The 16,561-nt window shown below is 50.4% G+C and overlaps 2 protein-coding genes across 2 annotated transcripts in view; one reads left to right on the plus strand and one right to left on the minus strand.

The window, feature by feature from the left end:
* The first annotated feature begins 3,240 nt into the window (after nt 1-3,240).
* On the plus strand, nt 3,241-4,800 carry LOC142363672 (olfactory receptor 14J1-like). Its single transcript, XM_075439821.1, has 3 exons — nt 3,241-3,290; nt 3,423-3,435; nt 3,811-4,800. Exons 1-3 carry the CDS (start codon nt 3,241-3,243, stop codon nt 4,798-4,800), a joined length of 1,053 nt encoding a protein of 350 aa, XP_075295936.1.
* A 1,733-nt stretch (nt 4,801-6,533) lies between these two features.
* LOC142363673 (olfactory receptor 14A16-like) overlaps nt 6,534-16,561 on the minus strand; it is a 36,261-nt gene continuing 26,233 nt past the window's right edge. The window contains exons 2-3 of the mRNA XM_075439822.1: nt 8,604-8,650; nt 6,534-6,596 (exon numbers count right to left, since the gene is read on the minus strand). Of these exons, the coding sequence (XP_075295937.1) occupies nt 6,534-6,596; nt 8,604-8,650 (110 nt within the window). The remainder of the gene's footprint in view (nt 6,597-8,603; nt 8,651-16,561) is intronic.

Below are 16,561 nucleotides of genomic sequence, written 5' to 3' on the forward strand. Positions count from 1 at the left end.
TGTACCATCAAAGGGATGGTTAAATGATGGGTGAGAGAAGATCCAGCAGAGTTTGAGAGGGAATGCCTTCAAGTGGAGACCCTGCTGTGATGTGCTTGGTGTTCATGCACTGCCATGCATCCACTGGGTAGAGAAGGGACAGACCTTGCATCACTGCAGTGGTGGGACTCAGTGACTGCACAAAGGCACGAAATCTGTGTGAGATGCCCTGGGTGGTGCCTGTCACACAATGACTCTGAAAGAGGATGGGATTCCTGCATGGGACTTGTACTGTCCATGTCAGGTGCATGCAGTTGTCCTGGAGAGCCCTGGCACATTCCACAGTCATAGGTGTCTGTAAATGTGAAATAAATGAAGATCCAGCTGCCCTGAACGAGGTTAGGCAATGAAGGGATGCATATGAGACAAACCCCACCATACTGTTAAGGCCACGTGAACAAAACTGCTGATGGAGAACAGAAAGGAAGAGACTTTGTTCTCCCTGTGCCACAGGACTCCATTTGGTCAGGATGATTACATCTATCAGCAGCTCTGGACATAAGGAACATTTAAAGGTTGATTTGTCTTCAAGGTGGGCACTTTCTGTCATTGAAGTTGGCCAAAAGCTTTTCCCACCAGCCTCCAGGAAGGTGCCCTCAGACGCTGCCCTGTCTCTTTAAACTGCTCCATCAGAGCTTGTAGTTACCAGCAAGCATCTTGGTCATCTCTGGAACTAAACCTGTCACCAAGTGTCTGCGTCTGAACATCTTCCTCCTGCTCTCCACCTCCATTAATTACCAAGGGAGCTGAGAAAAGGATCTGCCATGCAGGAGGCTGTTTTGTGCCAATCTCAATTGAGGCAAGAGGAGTCCCACCTCCTGTGGGTTTTGTGGTGAGCATGAGAGAGACCTGAGTCCTCAGGACTTCAAACTCAGGATGAGATGCCTCGAATGACTAGGCTCAATCCCTTCCCTCAGCAGGGGCAAATGAGATTCCTTCCTGTCACTTTCTGGTTGTCCTGTCTTGTGATGGGGCAAGGAAAGGTGATTTTTGTTTCTAACTCTTTCTCTGAGAGGAGAAATGACGCTGTTGAAACTGAGTGTCTCTCCCCAGCTGAGGGAGGCAACAGGAGTGATTGCTTCAGCCTGTTTCACAGCAAGCTGTCCTGGAGACCAAAAGACACTTCGAGGGAGCCAAGAGTGGGTAAGGATATTGCTGCCTTGTGCTGGTCCTCTGCTGCTGATCTGGGCTGGGCTCCTGGGATGGAGGGAACTCCTGGCAAGTGGGCAGCAATTGCAGAGAAACAACTGTGCCCAGGAGCAGCTCCTCTGCAAAGCACAGTAGGGCTGAGGGCACCGCCTGCAGGCAGCGAGGGGAGAGGTGCGAGGTGGACATAGGTTAAAGGCAGTGTGGGGTGGGAAGATGCTGAGAGCTCACTGAGGGAGAAATTTTCACAACCCATGAAATGGTAAGTCCCTGGAAGCAGGGCAGTGAATCTGCAGCTGCTGGAGGGATCTCCAAAAGCTGGCACACCCTACAGCCTACAGGATCTTTGTGGAGGATTGTCACAGCTTCTCAAGCCTAGAGGAGGAAGGCACCTTCCAGAGAAGTTTTTCCCTGCCCTGCCATCAGAGGAGCAGGGCATGCTGACTGCCTTCTCCAGAGATTACTGGTAGGATATTAAGCCAGGTGTGTAGCCAAGTGTGCCCAGGACGGTCCTCCAGAGCAGGTCCCTTTACCTCAGGAGTCTGTATGCTGGGGTCAGTGATCAGCCTGCCCGGGGAGCTCCTGATCGTGCTGTGGGGAGAATCTGTGGGTGGAAGAAGGGACCCCCAGTAGGGCAGTGTTTTTCTCCTACCAGGAGACTTCTGCAGGGGTCAGCTGCTCACAGCTCCAGTTCACCCCCATAATATTACCTAAGGCTGATTCAAGAAGAAGGTCATGCGCAGGATTACTGTAAAGATAACAAAAACTTCCTGAATTTGTGTTATCAGTTTCCCTTTTGGAAGAGGGAGGGTGGTGTAAAAGGGATAAATGGAACAGGAGCTTTCAGCCTTGAAGCAGTCACTGAGATTCCTGAGCCAGTGATCAGTAACTCTGATAGGAGCCTCCTAAAGCACCCTCAGCCATTCCTCTGCCTATGGACAGCACCAGCATCACCTTTCCTGGACCTACCAGGCTTAGCCTGACCTTTCATTTTCCACCTGCAAACAGGAACATGCACTCAGGCAGTGGCCTGCAAACAGGCAGGTTTCTGTAGGGCCAGGGTGAGTGCACAGGGGTTGGGATGGGGTCTGTGAGTGCTATAATGGAAAAGACATGGGAGAGTGAAACCTCTTTCAGAAGGAAAATTTCCAGGCAGCAGATATATCATCAGGGAAGGAGCAGAACAGAAAACCAGATGTGATGGGAGGGAGAAATCATAAAACTCTGCATCATCCCCTCCAGTGCAGAGCCCTTCCTCTGAGTAAGCCCCCTTGCCTTCTGTCCCACCCAGCACAGCCTCTGCCCTCAGGGCTGAGGTCTCCAAACCATGAACCACCTCCTCTGCAGCAGAGCTCCAGCAGAGCCAGGGGGCAGCTCTCCAGCCACATCTCCATTTCTCTGCTGCAGATGACAGGGGCTCAGAGCTCAACTGCCCGGCAGTGTTGGTGTCTGGGAGGCGACGTGCCCAGCTGGGTATGGGTAACGCTGTGCTGAGGGCCCAGCTGCCTCTGCCCTGGCTTCTCTCAGACTCCCTATTGCTGGATATTTGCTTGTTTCTCCTCTTGTCTGTGTTATTCCTATTGTTGTTTCATTGTTGTCATCAGCTTCGTTAGGGAGCTGGAGTTTCAGCTGCAGAGTCACAGACTGATCTTGTGGGTCCTTTCCTGCAGGTGTGTCCGTGGGAACAAGTGCTCCAACTTTCATCTCCCCTGTGGAGCTGTGGTCAGTGAAGTCTGTGGGGCTGGAGGATCAGCTGCTTTTCCCTTCATCAGATGCTATTGTTAGGACACTTGGCTGTCTCCTTGAGGTGTACTTCCAAGCTCTGAGCTGCCCTCTACAAAGTGAACTTCTCTCCTCACAATCTTTTATTATCTAAAAGCCCCACAGAGAACCACAGAGATGCTACAATGGAGGAAATGCTGTTGGGTTGGTGAAAGGAGCCATGAGTGTCCTTGGCTAGAAGTGAGGTGCTGAGACCTTTAGAAAGAGTGAGACATTCAGCAGTCTGCACTGAATCCCTCTGTTTTCAGTAGCATCTGGTTATTTTTCAGGGTAATGCAGCAGTGTGATCACCTTCCATCTCAGAAAGAACAAGCCCAGGGCAGGTCAGAAGAAGTCAGAGGGACAGACCAGCTGCCCTCACTCTGCATTAAGCCAGAAGCAATTTCATATGCCTCACCAGTGTCCCTCTCTTCTCCCTGAGTGCAGCAGAAATGCTGAAGGTGTCTGAACTCCAGGAAAACTCACCAGGTAAGCTGGGGGAGCTTTATGAACCCCAAACTTCTCCAACTTTTCTCTGTTATTGCCGTTCCTTAGCACTGAGAGTGCAGAGGCTGAAAAGGTGATTTTCTGTGAGGAGCGGTTTCATCTGACCAAGTCAGACACCAGGATAGACCCCTGACACCACTACTCCCATGAGCTCCTTGCTGCATAGCAGGGCAGACTCCTCAAAAGGCAGAGGACAGAGGTCCTGCTCCTTACAGTACCTTCAGCCAGCACCAACCAGACCTCGAACAGGGAAGCTGAAGAAAGTTCTCATTGAAAATGAATGGAAAATGCTCAGAAGTTCAGCAGTGTTAAAGTTCTAGGAGTATGGCTTTGCATTTCCAATGACAATTCTCCCCTAACATTTTATTGATTCTTCCTCTAAGGACAGGATCCCATGCCCAAAGGAAACACCTGTCCAACAGCAGCTCCATCACCCAGTTCCTCCTCCTGGCATTCGCAGACACACGGGAGCTGCAGCTCTTGCACTTCTGGCTCCTCCTGGGCATCTACCTGACTGCCCTCCTTGGAAACGCCCTCATCATCATCTCTGTAGCCTGTGACAATCACCTCCAAACTCCCATGTACTTTTTCCTCCTCAACCTCTCCCTCCTTGACCTGGCATCCATCTCTACGACTGTCCCCAAAGCCATGGCCAATTTGCTCTGGGACACCAGGACCATCTCCTATGCAGGGTGTGCTGCCCAGCTCTTTTTGGTTTCCTTCTTAGTAGTAGCAGAGCATTGTCTTCTGACCATCATGGCCTATGACCGATACATTGCCATCTGCAAACCCCTGCACTACAGGACCCTCCTGGGCAGCAGAGCTTGTGTCCACATGGTAGCAGCTGCCTGGAGCAGTGGCTTTCTCAATTCTCTGCTGCACACCGTCAATACATTTTCAATTCCTCTCTGCCACGGCAATGCTGTGGATCAGTTCTTCTGTGAAATCCCCCAGATCCTCAAGCTCTCCTGCTCACACTCCTACCTCAGAGAAGTTGGGCTTCTTGGGTTTAGTGTTTCTTTATCTTTTGGGTGTTTTGTTTTCATTGTGCTGTCCTATGTGCAGATCTTCAGGGCCGTGCTGAGGATCCCGTCTGAGCAGGGACGGCACAAAGCCTTTTCCACGTGCCTCCCTCACCTGGCTGTGGTCTCCTTGTTTTTCAGCACTGCAGTGTTTGCCTACCTGAAGCCTCCCTCTATCTCTTCCCCATTGCTTGATCTGGTGATTACAGTGCTGTACTCAGTGGTTCCTCCAGCAATGAACCCCTTCATTTACAGCATGAGGAACCAGGAGCTCAAAGACGCCCTGAAGAAGCAAATTCAATCTGTAGTATTTCAACAGCAATAAGGTGCCACATCTCTTCACAAGTGGTTTCCAACATATCTAGGGAACCTCCTGTGCTTTGGACATTTTACCTGTGACAATTCTGCTTCTCAAGAACCATGAACCCAGCTTGTCTGACAGAGTTACTTTGCATATGTGTCTGGCACAGTGGAAAAGGTGCCCTCCCATGCCATGTCTCTGTAATAAACCAGGATTTTCTAAATGCCAGTGTCTCCAGGCTTTGCTCTCTTCCCAAAACTGAGGTCATGAAAAAGCTGAAAATATTCTCCCCATGAGGCTGTGCTGCTGTGCTGGGGTTCTCCATGCACTGAGGGGAGGAGTATATGGGGTGATATGTTAGGGAATAGGACTAGAGTGAGCTTTCACTGGTGTCCTCCCTGTTCAGCCCTATCCAGCACCAGCCACTCACCAAATGTTTATATGTGAGCTTTTCTGCACGGCCTCTTTGCTCCTCCCGCTGGGTTCAGTGCCTGCACAGGGGGAACAACCAGCCCTTCTCGACCTCTCTCCTTGTACAGACCCTGGCAGACCTCAGAGCAGGGATGTCTGTGAAACCCCACGTGGGATGCGGATAGGGCTGGGTAGGTTCCACAAGCTGTGGGAGGCTGTTTCAAGTAGGAGGAACAGAAGGAGAACAGGGTACAAAGGGATGTACTGCAGATCATGAGAGGCAAGCTGCTCCTCACACCGAATACACCCTTCCCCATGCTGCACCTGAACACTGCAGCCATTGGACCATGTGTGGGACAGCAGGGCTGGGCTGGGACAGGCCAGGGAACTGACAGGGACCACTAAGCACCACCTGCCATGGGGTGACCACCTGGAATTTGTGGCTGCAAGGAGTCAAGAGCAAAGGGAAGAGATTCAGATTTCACATCTCCAGGAATAGTACTGACGAGCTGGAGTGGGTTTAGCAAAGGTTCCCCAGGACAGCCATGGACTGGAGAGCATTGCCTGTTAGGAGAGGCTGAGGGAGCTGGGCTTGTCAAGCCCAGAGAAGGGATGGCTGAGGCTGACATCATCCCAGCCTGCCAGTACTTACAAGGAGATCATGGAGAATACAGACCCATCTCTTCAACAAGATTCATGGTGAGAAGACAAAATTCAGTGGGAGGAAGGTGAAAGAGGAGAGGTTCAACCAGGACAGAAGGACAAGATTTTTCCCCAGGAGCTCATCCAAGTGCAGGAACAGGTCACCCAGAGAAGCTGGGCAGTCTCTGTCCCTAGGAGTTTCAAACTTGGACTGAAGCAAGCATTGAACTACTTGGTCTGACCAATTTTCAGACAGGTTGCATTGAAGATTTCCTTATGTCCCATCCAGCTGCAGTTGTCTTCAATTCCTGCGACTATGGGCCCTGTTTCTAACAGGAGCAGAGCAGAGGTCTGTGGGGCTTGAGTCCTTCTGTGCTGTAAGGGACCATTTACACCAACATCTAAACAGGGGTAGAGAGGCTGACACCTCAGTGTGACTTGCTCTGGGCAAAGACTCAGAAGTGCCAGGCAAAGAAGTTTTGGGACACACAGGGCTCTTTGCAAGACACCAAATGATCTATTTTTAATACCTTTAGGTTTTTCAGATGTCATTTAATGACAATGAAAATTTCTGCAAGATTAACTGAAAACAAAGATCTAAAGCAAGAAATATGTCAACACTTCTCAGCTTTTTTTCAGTCTTTAGGTGTATTTTGTGACTTACTTCTATTACCAATACTGTGTCTCTTATTTCATCTCCCTCATCATTCAGGAGTTGCTACCACTCCAGATCCAATGGCCACGTCTAAGCGTATCTTCTCAGCAGACTTACATCAGTACAGAGTAGGAGCTGACCTGCTGCAAGGCAGCTCTGTGGAGAGGGACATGGGTGTCTTGATGGACAACAAGTTGACCATGAGCCAGCAGTGTGCCCTGGCTGCCAAGAAGGCCAATGGGATCCTGGGGTGCATTAAGAAGAGTGTGACCAGCAGGTCAAGGGACGTTCTCCTCCCCTGCTCCTCTGCCCTGGTGAGGCCCCATCTGGAGTACTCTGTTCAGTTCTGGGCTCCCCAATTCAAGAAAGATGAAGAGCTACTGGACAGAGTCCAGTGGAGGGCTAAGAGGATGGTGAGGGGACCAGAACATCTCTCTTACGAGAAGAGGCTGAGGGAGCTGGGCTTGTTCAGCCTGAAGAAGAGAAGGCTGAGAGGGGACCTTAGAAATGCCACTAAATATCTGCAGGGTGGGTGTCAGGAGGATGGGGCCAGACTCTTTTCAGTGGTGCCCAGTGACAGGACAAGGGGCAACGGGCACAAACTGAAGCACAGGAAGTTGCAGCTGAACTTGAGGAAGAACTTCTTCCCTCTGAGGGTGACGGAGCCCTGGCCCAGGCTGCCCAGGGAGGTTGTGGAGTCTCCTTCTCTGGAGATATTCAAGACCCTCCTGGACGTGTTCCTGTGCAGCCATCTCTGGGTGTCCTTGCTTGGGCAGGGGGGTTGGACTAGATGTCCCACAGAGGTCTCTTCCAACCCCTACTATTCTGTGATTGTGCTAAAGGCAGGAAGAAGACCTGAATTATTGTGGAATAGGTTGAGTTTCGAATTCGAGGCAGGAGAAGGAGGACGTGCATTCCAGTGACGGGATGTGGAGAGCAATAGCAGATCCAAGCAAGTTTGTGGCTGTGACATCTTGCGTGCTAGAGAAGCATTAACAGGGTGTTGGAAAAAAGCAGTTGCTGGGAAACCGAGAGGCATTGGCATACCCCCAGGTAAACACAGCTTTTTGTTTGAAGCAACAGTGAATGAGGACAGAGGGACATCAGGAAAGCTTGGGAGATCCGAGGGTTGGAGTGAGGTGGGGAAATGGGGCAGTAGCTAAAGTCTGCAAGGAAACAAGCACAGGCATAGGACAGTGTAACACAGCCTGTGGTGGGGATGACCAAGGGCCTTGGTGTGGCTGGGACCACCCCCTGACAACACAAATGAGGTCTTCTTCAGTTTGGCTATGGCTACTCTCCCTTCCACTGAGGCCCATGAGAAGAGACCAGTGCCTTATAACCCCAGGGCATTGTTGGCTCCTCACTCACCCCTACAGAGCCTGGGAGGTTTCCCATTGCTCTCTTGCACTGAACATTCCACACCCCACATCACACTGCTCCAAAGAAAAGCCACGAACAGGCTGTGAGGCAACAGACCCCCATGCCCAGGGGATGGGGATCAGAGCTTGGCTGTCCTGCTTTGCAAAAGACGTCAAGGCCTTCCACAGCCACACTCCACATCTGATTTTCCACCTGTAACCAGTGCCTCTGACTTCTTGCTTCACCCTGGGGGATGCATCAGGGATGGTCACCTCTTCTTGTAATTCCCTCCACGATCCCTTTGCAATGATGGTCCTCAGTGGGGCATGCCGACATCCTTAGAAACTTGAACGTCCGCTGATGAATTTTACTTCTCTAGAGACTTGTTCTCTGGGAAGAACTTCGCTTGAAGTTCTCAATTTTTCTGTGGTTAACTAAAGAGCTTTCAGGAGCGAAAGTCAAAGTGAAAAAACAACAATAAGAAAAGATTTTTCCCCCTTTTTTTGGATTCTTTACACGTTACTTGGTGTCAGCAATCTCCACCTCATAATAATCCTGAGCTTCTCCCAAAGCAGTCTGAATATATATGAAAATAAAGGCCCTTTGTTTACGACAATCAAGTAGTCTTTGTCCCTTCCCCCAACCCCACCATTTCCCTCATCAAACACCTGGGACTTCAAGAAGCCTTGTTCCAATCTCAGCTTCCTCCCCTTAAGGCTGTAGATACAGGTCTCAGCCTGTTGGCACAAACTCCCACCTGTTTTACTTGGAGAACGAGCTGCATGTAGACACAGAAGGCTTTTTCTTAATGGTCAACAAATAAAAAGAAAAAGGCATGATTTAAAGAAAAAAAAAATCATTCCTCTGCTTTATATTAAATCCGCTTTACCCCTACTGAAGTGCACTTTCCACAACAGATAACCTTAGACCAACAGAAAACACCTTCTGTGTCAAGCACAGACCCCAAGATCCCCCCGAACACTGTCCCCTGTCCCAGACTCTGTCGATATTTCTTATTTGCACACAACAACCTGCCCACTAAAGTCACAAGCTCCCTCGATTCATAGGGCGAAGAAAGGAGAAGTGCTCTCTTTTGCACAGCCAAATCTGCACTACTCCCAATATTTTGAGGTTACAGGGACTTTACCAAGTGTACCCTGCAGCATCTACCACCACTCATTTCTTTATTTTCTGCAGGGTAAACTACATGTGTCTTCAAAGTAGGGGAAGGCAGAGAACAGAGTTATCTCATCTGGTGTTGGACACCTTGCCCTCAATTGCCCAGGCTTCCCTTTCTAGTCAAGAGAAAAAAATCAGCTCTCTTAACGGAGATGCCTTGGGCTTCCCTGCCTGGCCACCAGCTCCTCCTCCACGTATGCTCCTATAGGACCTGGGTCACATTTCCCAGTCCCACGTGGGGTCTTCAGCTACCTCAGGGTGTCCTGGAGGCAGTGCCCACCTCTGTGTGGGCAACTGAATCAACCCCCAAATGAAGACGTCAGGTGCATAATGGCATATCACTATGGGCCTCCAAGTGCCAGACCCCAAGTGAGACCCGGAGCACAGGGGTGTCAAGAGGCCCAAGTCACACCCAAGTAAAACAAAATGACTCCTATTTTCAAGAAGGAATTAAAGGAGGACTCAGGGAACAACAGGTTGGTCAGCCTCACCTCAGCCTCCACTGAGGTGAAGGAGCAGCTAATCCTGTCAACCATTTCCAGGTACAGGAAGGACAAGAGAGTCATCAGGAGCAGTCAGCCTGGCTTCACGAAGGGGAAGTCCTTTTTAGCTGACCTTATAACCTTCTCCAATGACATGACTGGCTTGGTAGATGAAGAGAGAGGAGTGGTGATTTGCCTGTATTTCAGAAAGTCTTTCAGCACTGTCCCCCTATGATATCGTCATATAGAAGCTGTTAAAATCTGGACTGGATGAGAAGAAAGAGAGGTGGACTGAAAATTTGCAGGCCTAGAGAGTGGCAATCAGTGGCATGAAGTCTAACCATCCACTGCAGGTTTTTCTCCTCCAGGGTCCTGCCTCCAGCCACAAAGGCCTGGGAGAACACAGAGTCAAAGAAGCCATTGAGTACCTCAGCCCTACCTGCTCCTACTCTAATGAAGCTTAGCAGCAGGCTCACATTATGTCTCTAAATTCTTTTAATGAAGCAGTATCAGCTCATCTTGCAGCCCTTACCATCCTCGGCAAGTATCAAGACTACGAGAGCTTTGGCTTTGTCATCATTCTCACATCCACGGACGAGGTTTCTAAATTCCTCCTTTGCATCTTCCCCTGTTTCCAGCTCCTGTGTTCTGCCTTTCTGCCCTGGAACTCAAACAGCTCACGTCCTCAGCCTCCTGAGAAGAATGCTTCTCTTCATGGGTGTTCAGATAGAGCATTCTTGTCCTCCGAGGAGGCTGTAAGCCTTATCAGATTTCCTGAGCTCCTTCCCCCTGCAGAGCTGCTTCCCACGACACCACCGGTATCAGTCTCCCAGGTATGTCAAAGTCTTCTTCTCTGAACTTCACCCATCTGTACTCCACTGTACTCCTTCCTCACTCCTGGCACCTGGGACCCCACCATTCTCTGGTCACTACAGCCAAGGCACACGCTGATCATGACATCCCCAGTCAGCTCTTCCTTGTTGGCCGGGGCCAGGTCCTGGTGAGCATCGCCCTTCTCAGCCCACTTGGCAGCTGTGTTAACAAGTTGTCCCAAGATCCTCCCGACTGCTGGCACCCTGTTTCCTTGCCTGGCTGAGGAATGCCAGGGCAGTTACTGTCCCCCATGGGAACCTGCTCATTGACCTGAGACTTCCTCGGGTTGCACACAGAAGACTTCTTCTGCTTCCTCACCCTGATCAAGTAGTTTGTAACTTCCAACACAATGTCACTCTTGCTGACTTCTCCTCTCAACCTCACACACAAAAGCTAACCAAACATGTTACTCAGTTTCTAGAGGAGCTCCACATATCCGAGCTGATCCCTCACACACAGAGCCTCCCCCTGGTAGTCATCCTCTCTGTTACTTCCTGCGGCTGAGCCTGTATCTTTCTGTTGCATCACCCGAGCTCAGATAATTGTCCCACCACATCTCAAGTAATCCAAAAACTTGGTAGTGCTGTGACAAGTCATTGGGCTTCAGCTCCTCCTGCCCGTGCTCCAGCTCCTCCTGGCCATGCACATTCGGGTTGCAACATCTCAGCTGTCGCACCAAGGTAGAGCGCAGGCTGCTCACAGGGAAAGCTGAGCTCTGCTCCTGACCAGAAGACCACTGTAGATTGAGCAGTTCGTGCTGTGCTGCATAGATCGCTCAGCAGCAGGACAACCTCAGCAGCTCATTGTCACAGGGGAGCCTGCAGGCAGCTCCCACCCGGTACTGACCATTCCACCACCTGCGTGGCCTTGTCTCCATCTAGCCATGTAGCATGAAGTTCTCATGAGAACATCCTTTCTGTTTGATTTAGAGATGATGAACAGAGTTGTTACCTTGCAGGGAAATACAAGAAGAGGTTGAATGACTGAAATAAGACACTTTTTTTCTGTGGAGAGGGTCTGCAAGGCATTCTGCATGTGGATAGGATTACCATTTGATGCTACACCACCCAGGCATCCCACCACCTAAAAGGAAGAAAGACTGCCTATACTATTCTCTCCTTACAATCTTCATCCTAACAGCATATTACCTCACAGAATCAGAGTACCTTTCTTAATTGGCATCCTAACTGACAAGCACCTCCCGGTAAAAAACTCTCGAGGCATACATAGATGCAGTTCCTCTGCTCCCACGGACTGGTAAGGCTGTGGTCTGCAAAAGTAACCACTGGCCTGATCCCCATCCACCGCTGTCTGTTCTCCAGACTCCTGCCTCAAAGCTTAAAGTCCTGGGAGACCTTGCTGGCAGTAACTGAGGCAAAGAGGTCATAGACTATGTGAGATCTATCTAGACCTCCTCTTATTAAATTCAGCAGTGGTCCCACCCTCTCTCTCTCTTTCTTCTTTAACTGTTCCTAATGCAGCACAGCTCATTTTGGTGCCCATTGCATTACCTTTTCAGTTTCAATTCAGTTAAGGATTAATGCTTAAATAATAAGGATTTTAGCTGGGCCTGGAGGAGGCAGTCCTTGAGGACAAGCTGTATCCAGGCACACTGTGAAAAGGATTGTTCTGTTCCTTGACTGTGCCATCATGGCTGTGCGCAATGCCTGCAGCTACTGGATAGGGGAGGGACAGACCTTGCCTCTCTGATGACATCTGATGACCGATGCCTCTGACTGAAGGCATCAGTCAATGTCACTGAGGCACCAAATCACACTCATTGCGATGGCATCTGGGGTGACCTTTCACACATACCCCGCCCAATATGAGAATTGCTTTTCAGCAGGTCCTCTGCTGTCCCTGCAAGCCCTGGCATCTCAGGTAGCTCTGTGGGCCTGGATTTGAACATGAAATTGAGGAGCTGCCCTGAATTCTCTAAAGCAACCGGGGGAAGAACATGAAACTGCCAATGTAGTCAATGGAGACCTAGTAAATAGAGACAAAGATGAAGAGAGAGACTGAGCTCTTCCTATGGCCCAAGACCTGAATCATTCAGGTGAATGCCTGTGTCGGTCACCCTGAACAGAATGAGTAGGGACAGGTTCGGTTGCCCTTATTTTGGGCATCAGCTGTCATTTCTGTTGGCCAAAGGAAATTGCCAGCAGCCTCTAAGAGGATGTCCCCAGATGTTGCCCTGTCTCGACAAACTGCTCCATTTGTACCTGCACATATCTTAGACCACCTCTGGTATCTCACATGCCACCAGACATTTGCACCTGAACCCCTCCGTCCTGGCCTCCATCTCCATTAATTCGCATGGGAGTTGTGCATTTAATGCCCACCGGAAGAGAAGCAAGAGGAATCCCACCTCCTGTGGGGTTGTGGCAGGCACTGGGGGAGCTGAATCCCCTTTGAGTCCCAGGGCTACAGACCCAGGATGAGATGTCTCATTTGACTCATCTGATTCCCTTCCCTCAGCAGGGGTGAAGGACATCCCTGCCTGTCCTGCACTGGCTGTCCTGCCTAAAGATGGGACAAGAAAAAATGATCCTTGGAGCTAGCTCTTTTGGTGACAGGAGAAACGCCACTTTGGAAAATAAAGAATTTCCTCTCTCTCCCTAGTTGAGGGAGGAAACATCAGTAATTGCTTTGACTTGTTTCAAAGCAAGTTGTCCTGGAGACCAAAAGACATCTCAAGGGAGCCCAGAGTAGGGAGAAGTGGTGCCTTGGGCTGGTCCTGTGCTGCTGAGCTGGGCTGGGCTCCTGGGATGGAGGGTGATCACAGCAGGTGAGGAGCACTGCAGACAGTGAGCTCTTGCCCAGGAGCAGCTCCTCTGCAAAGCACAGCAGGGCTGAGGGCACTGCCTGCAGGCAGCAAGGGGAGAGGAGCGAGGCAGAGAGAGGTTAAAAGCACTGTGAAGTGGAAGGACGCTGAGAGCTCACTGCAGGCAGGAATCTTTTCAGCCTTTCACACAGTAAGTCTCTGCATGCAGGACAATGTGTCTACACTTTGTGGAAAGATCTCCTCAGGCTGGAACACCCCAAAGCGTACGGCATGATGTACCATGAGGAATATCACAGTTTGTGTCTTATTGAAGATGAGGATGTGCTGCAAAGGAGTGATTGCCTGCTGCACCCTCAGAGGGACAGGCCATGACAGCTGCCTTCTCCCAAGGACGGCTGCAGCGTTGTGAAGGTGGATGTGCAGCCTGGGCTTCCTCAAGCTGTCCTTCAGAGCAGGGTCTGTACACCCCACAGGCTGTGTTCTGGGGCAGGGACTCTGCTGCCTGCCAGGGTCAGCACTAAGCCTGCCTGGGGAGCGCACGGCATTGCGAGGAGAAGCTGTGGGTGGAAGTAGTGACCCCCAGCAGGACAGGGCAGGATCCTTCTGCTGTTGAGAAAGAACTGAACGGTTCAGGGCTGCTCACAGATTCACATCACCTCAGGATATTCTCCTAAGGGAGTATGTGAAGGGGAAGGTCAAAGAAGGGATGACTATCAAGCTCTCCAGCCACATGCCCATTTGCATTTGAGAAGGACAGGGGCAGAGAGCAACTGCCTGGCAATGCTGGAGTCTGGGATGTGTGCAGCTGGAGAAGTGTAGCAGTGTCCTGAGTGCCTGGCTGACTCTCCCTCTTTCACTTAGAACCTCACTGTGTTTCTCCTTATTGCTCCACTCGTCTGTGTTACTGAAGTAGTACCCATGTTCTCTCAGTCAGGCTTTCTGGGGAGAGAAGTTTCAGCTGCAGAGTCAGACACTGATCTTGTGGGTCCTCCCATGCAGTGTGTCCATGGGAATGAGGTGTTCCAGTTTTGTCTAAGCTGTAGGGCTGTGGGCAGTGAAGACTGTGAGCCCAGAGAACAAGGTGGTTTTCCCTTAATCAGATGCCATCATTAGGACACTTGGCTATCTTTATGAGGTGTCCTTCCAAGCTGTGAGATGCCCTCAACAATGCAAACCTTTCGCATAACAGAATTATGTAATCTGCATGCCTCAAAGGAGAAGTGCAGAGATGCTGTGCCCGAGTGAGGAAATGCTCTTGGGTTAGTGAAATGAACCACATGTGTCCTTGACTAGAAGTGGGATGCTGAGGCCTCGGCAAAGGGTGGGATGTTTAGTGGACTCCTGTGGATCCCTCTCCTCTCAGCAGTGTCTGACGGCTTTTCAGGATAACATGGGAGTGCGACCAATCTCCATCTCAGAATGGTGCAAGCCCAGGGCAGCTGGGTAGCTCTGTTCTCCCTGAGCACAGCAGAAATGCTGAGGGTTTCTGACATCCCAGAACACTCCCCAGGTGAGAGGAGGAGAGCTCAAAAAAAACAAGACCTTTAAAACTGTCTGCTGCTCTCCCGGTTCCTTAGCGCTGGGAGTGCAGATGCTGCCGAGTTCTTTTCAGTAAAGAGCAGTTTCAGCTGACAAAGTCGAACACCAGGACTGACCTCTGCCCACACCTTGCCTGTTAACCTGTAAACTCCTCAGCAGCCAGTGGGCAGAGGTCCTGCTCCTCACAGCATGTTCAGCCAGCACCAACAGGGAGTCCAGCCACAGAGATAAATGAAGGTATCCTAGAAAAACTGTGTGTCTCAGGGAGGGGGTATTGGGAGTGGCTTTGACTGTTCCCAGAAACTTCTCCCCTTACTTGACACTGCTGTTTCCTCTTTGGACAATGCTCCATGCCCAGAGGCAGCAGATGTCCAACAGCAGCTCCATCACACAGTTCCTCCTCCTGGCATTCGCAGACACCCGGGAGATGCAGCTCTTGCACTTCTGCCTCTTCCTGGCCATCTACCTGGCTGCCCTCCTCAGCAACGGCCTCATCATCACAGCCACAGCCTGCGACCACCACCTCCACACCCCCATGTACTTCTTCCTCCTCAACCTCTCCCTCATTGACGTGGGCTCCATCTCCACCGCTCTGCCCAAAGCCATGGCCAACTTCCTATGGGACACCTGGACTATCTCTTATGCAGGATGTGCTGCCCAGGTCTTTCTGTTTGTATTTCTCATTTCAGCAGAATATTTTCTACTCATCGTGATGGCCTATGACCGCTATGTTGCCATCTGCAAACCCCTTCACTATGGGACCCTCCTGGGCAGCAGAGCTGGTATCCACCTGGCAGCAGCTGCCTGGGGCAGTGGTTTCCTCTACGCTGTGCTGCACACTGCCAATACATTTTCACTACCGCTCTGTCAAGGCAATGGTGTCGACCAGTTCTTCTGTGAACTTCCCCAGATTCTCAGACTCTCCTGCTCAGATGCCTACCTCAGGGAATTTCGGTTGCTTCTGATTAGTACATTTGTCTTTTTGGGGTGTTTTGTTTTCATTGTGCTGTCCTATGTGCAGATCTTCAGGGCCGTACTGCAGAGCCCCTCTCAGCAGGGACGGCACAAAGCCTTTTCCACGTGCCTTCCTCACCTGGCAGTGGTCTCTCTGTTTTTGATCACCGCCATATTTGCTTGCCTGAAGCCTCCCTCCATCTCCTTGCCATCCCTGAATCTAGTGGTGGCTGGGCTGTACTCGGTGTTGCCTCCAGCAGTGAACCCCCTCATTTACAGCGTGAGGAACCAGGAGCTCAGGAATGCGGTGTGGAAACTGGTGACTGAATGCTTTCCAAAAGGTATAGAGTGCCTATCATCTTCAACGTATGACTCATAATGTAACTCGTTACAGGCCCAGTCTGTCTTTATTTGGCTGTTTTTGTTGTCCTTGCTGTTGTCTGGGATTTTTCTTTTTTTTTCTTTTTCTTCTTGTAATATCATTGCCACAAAGAAATGTGGACACCTCAGTTCTATTTTATTTTCTGCCTCAGTAGTGTGACCTCACAACTGACTGTGTGAACAAGGAGCTATATACCATCTTTAAAGGAAATAAATGTGCTTGCAGTGATTTGACTGTCTGACCCCCACGCAACTAAAAATGAACCAGTGTTCTTACTCGTAAGTTCCCTGCCATGTTAGAGGAGAAAAGCAGACCGTAGAGCCTTCCATGGAGAAAAGGCAATGGTGTGGTCATGAAGTTCCCCCTACTAGGGACTCAGAATGTTAGACAAATCTCTCCCTCCTCTCTCTCATGACCTGAATGGTGTTTGCGCTTGGGAAAATCCTCATCTTTGTGCAGGTGGTGGCAAACCAGCATTTGCACATCCCCACGGGCTTCTTTTAGGACATTTATTCTCCCTG

Source organism: Opisthocomus hoazin, chromosome 19 (assembly GCF_030867145.1).
Source record: "Opisthocomus hoazin isolate bOpiHoa1 chromosome 19, bOpiHoa1.hap1, whole genome shotgun sequence".
NCBI classification, from domain to species: domain Eukaryota; kingdom Metazoa; phylum Chordata; class Aves; order Opisthocomiformes; family Opisthocomidae; genus Opisthocomus; species Opisthocomus hoazin.

Excerpts from the sequence above, each read along its gene's own strand:
- LOC142363672 (XM_075439821.1), top strand. The coding sequence starts at position 3,241 with ATGCAGCAGTGTGATCACCTTCCATCTCAGAAAGAACAAGCCCAGGGC.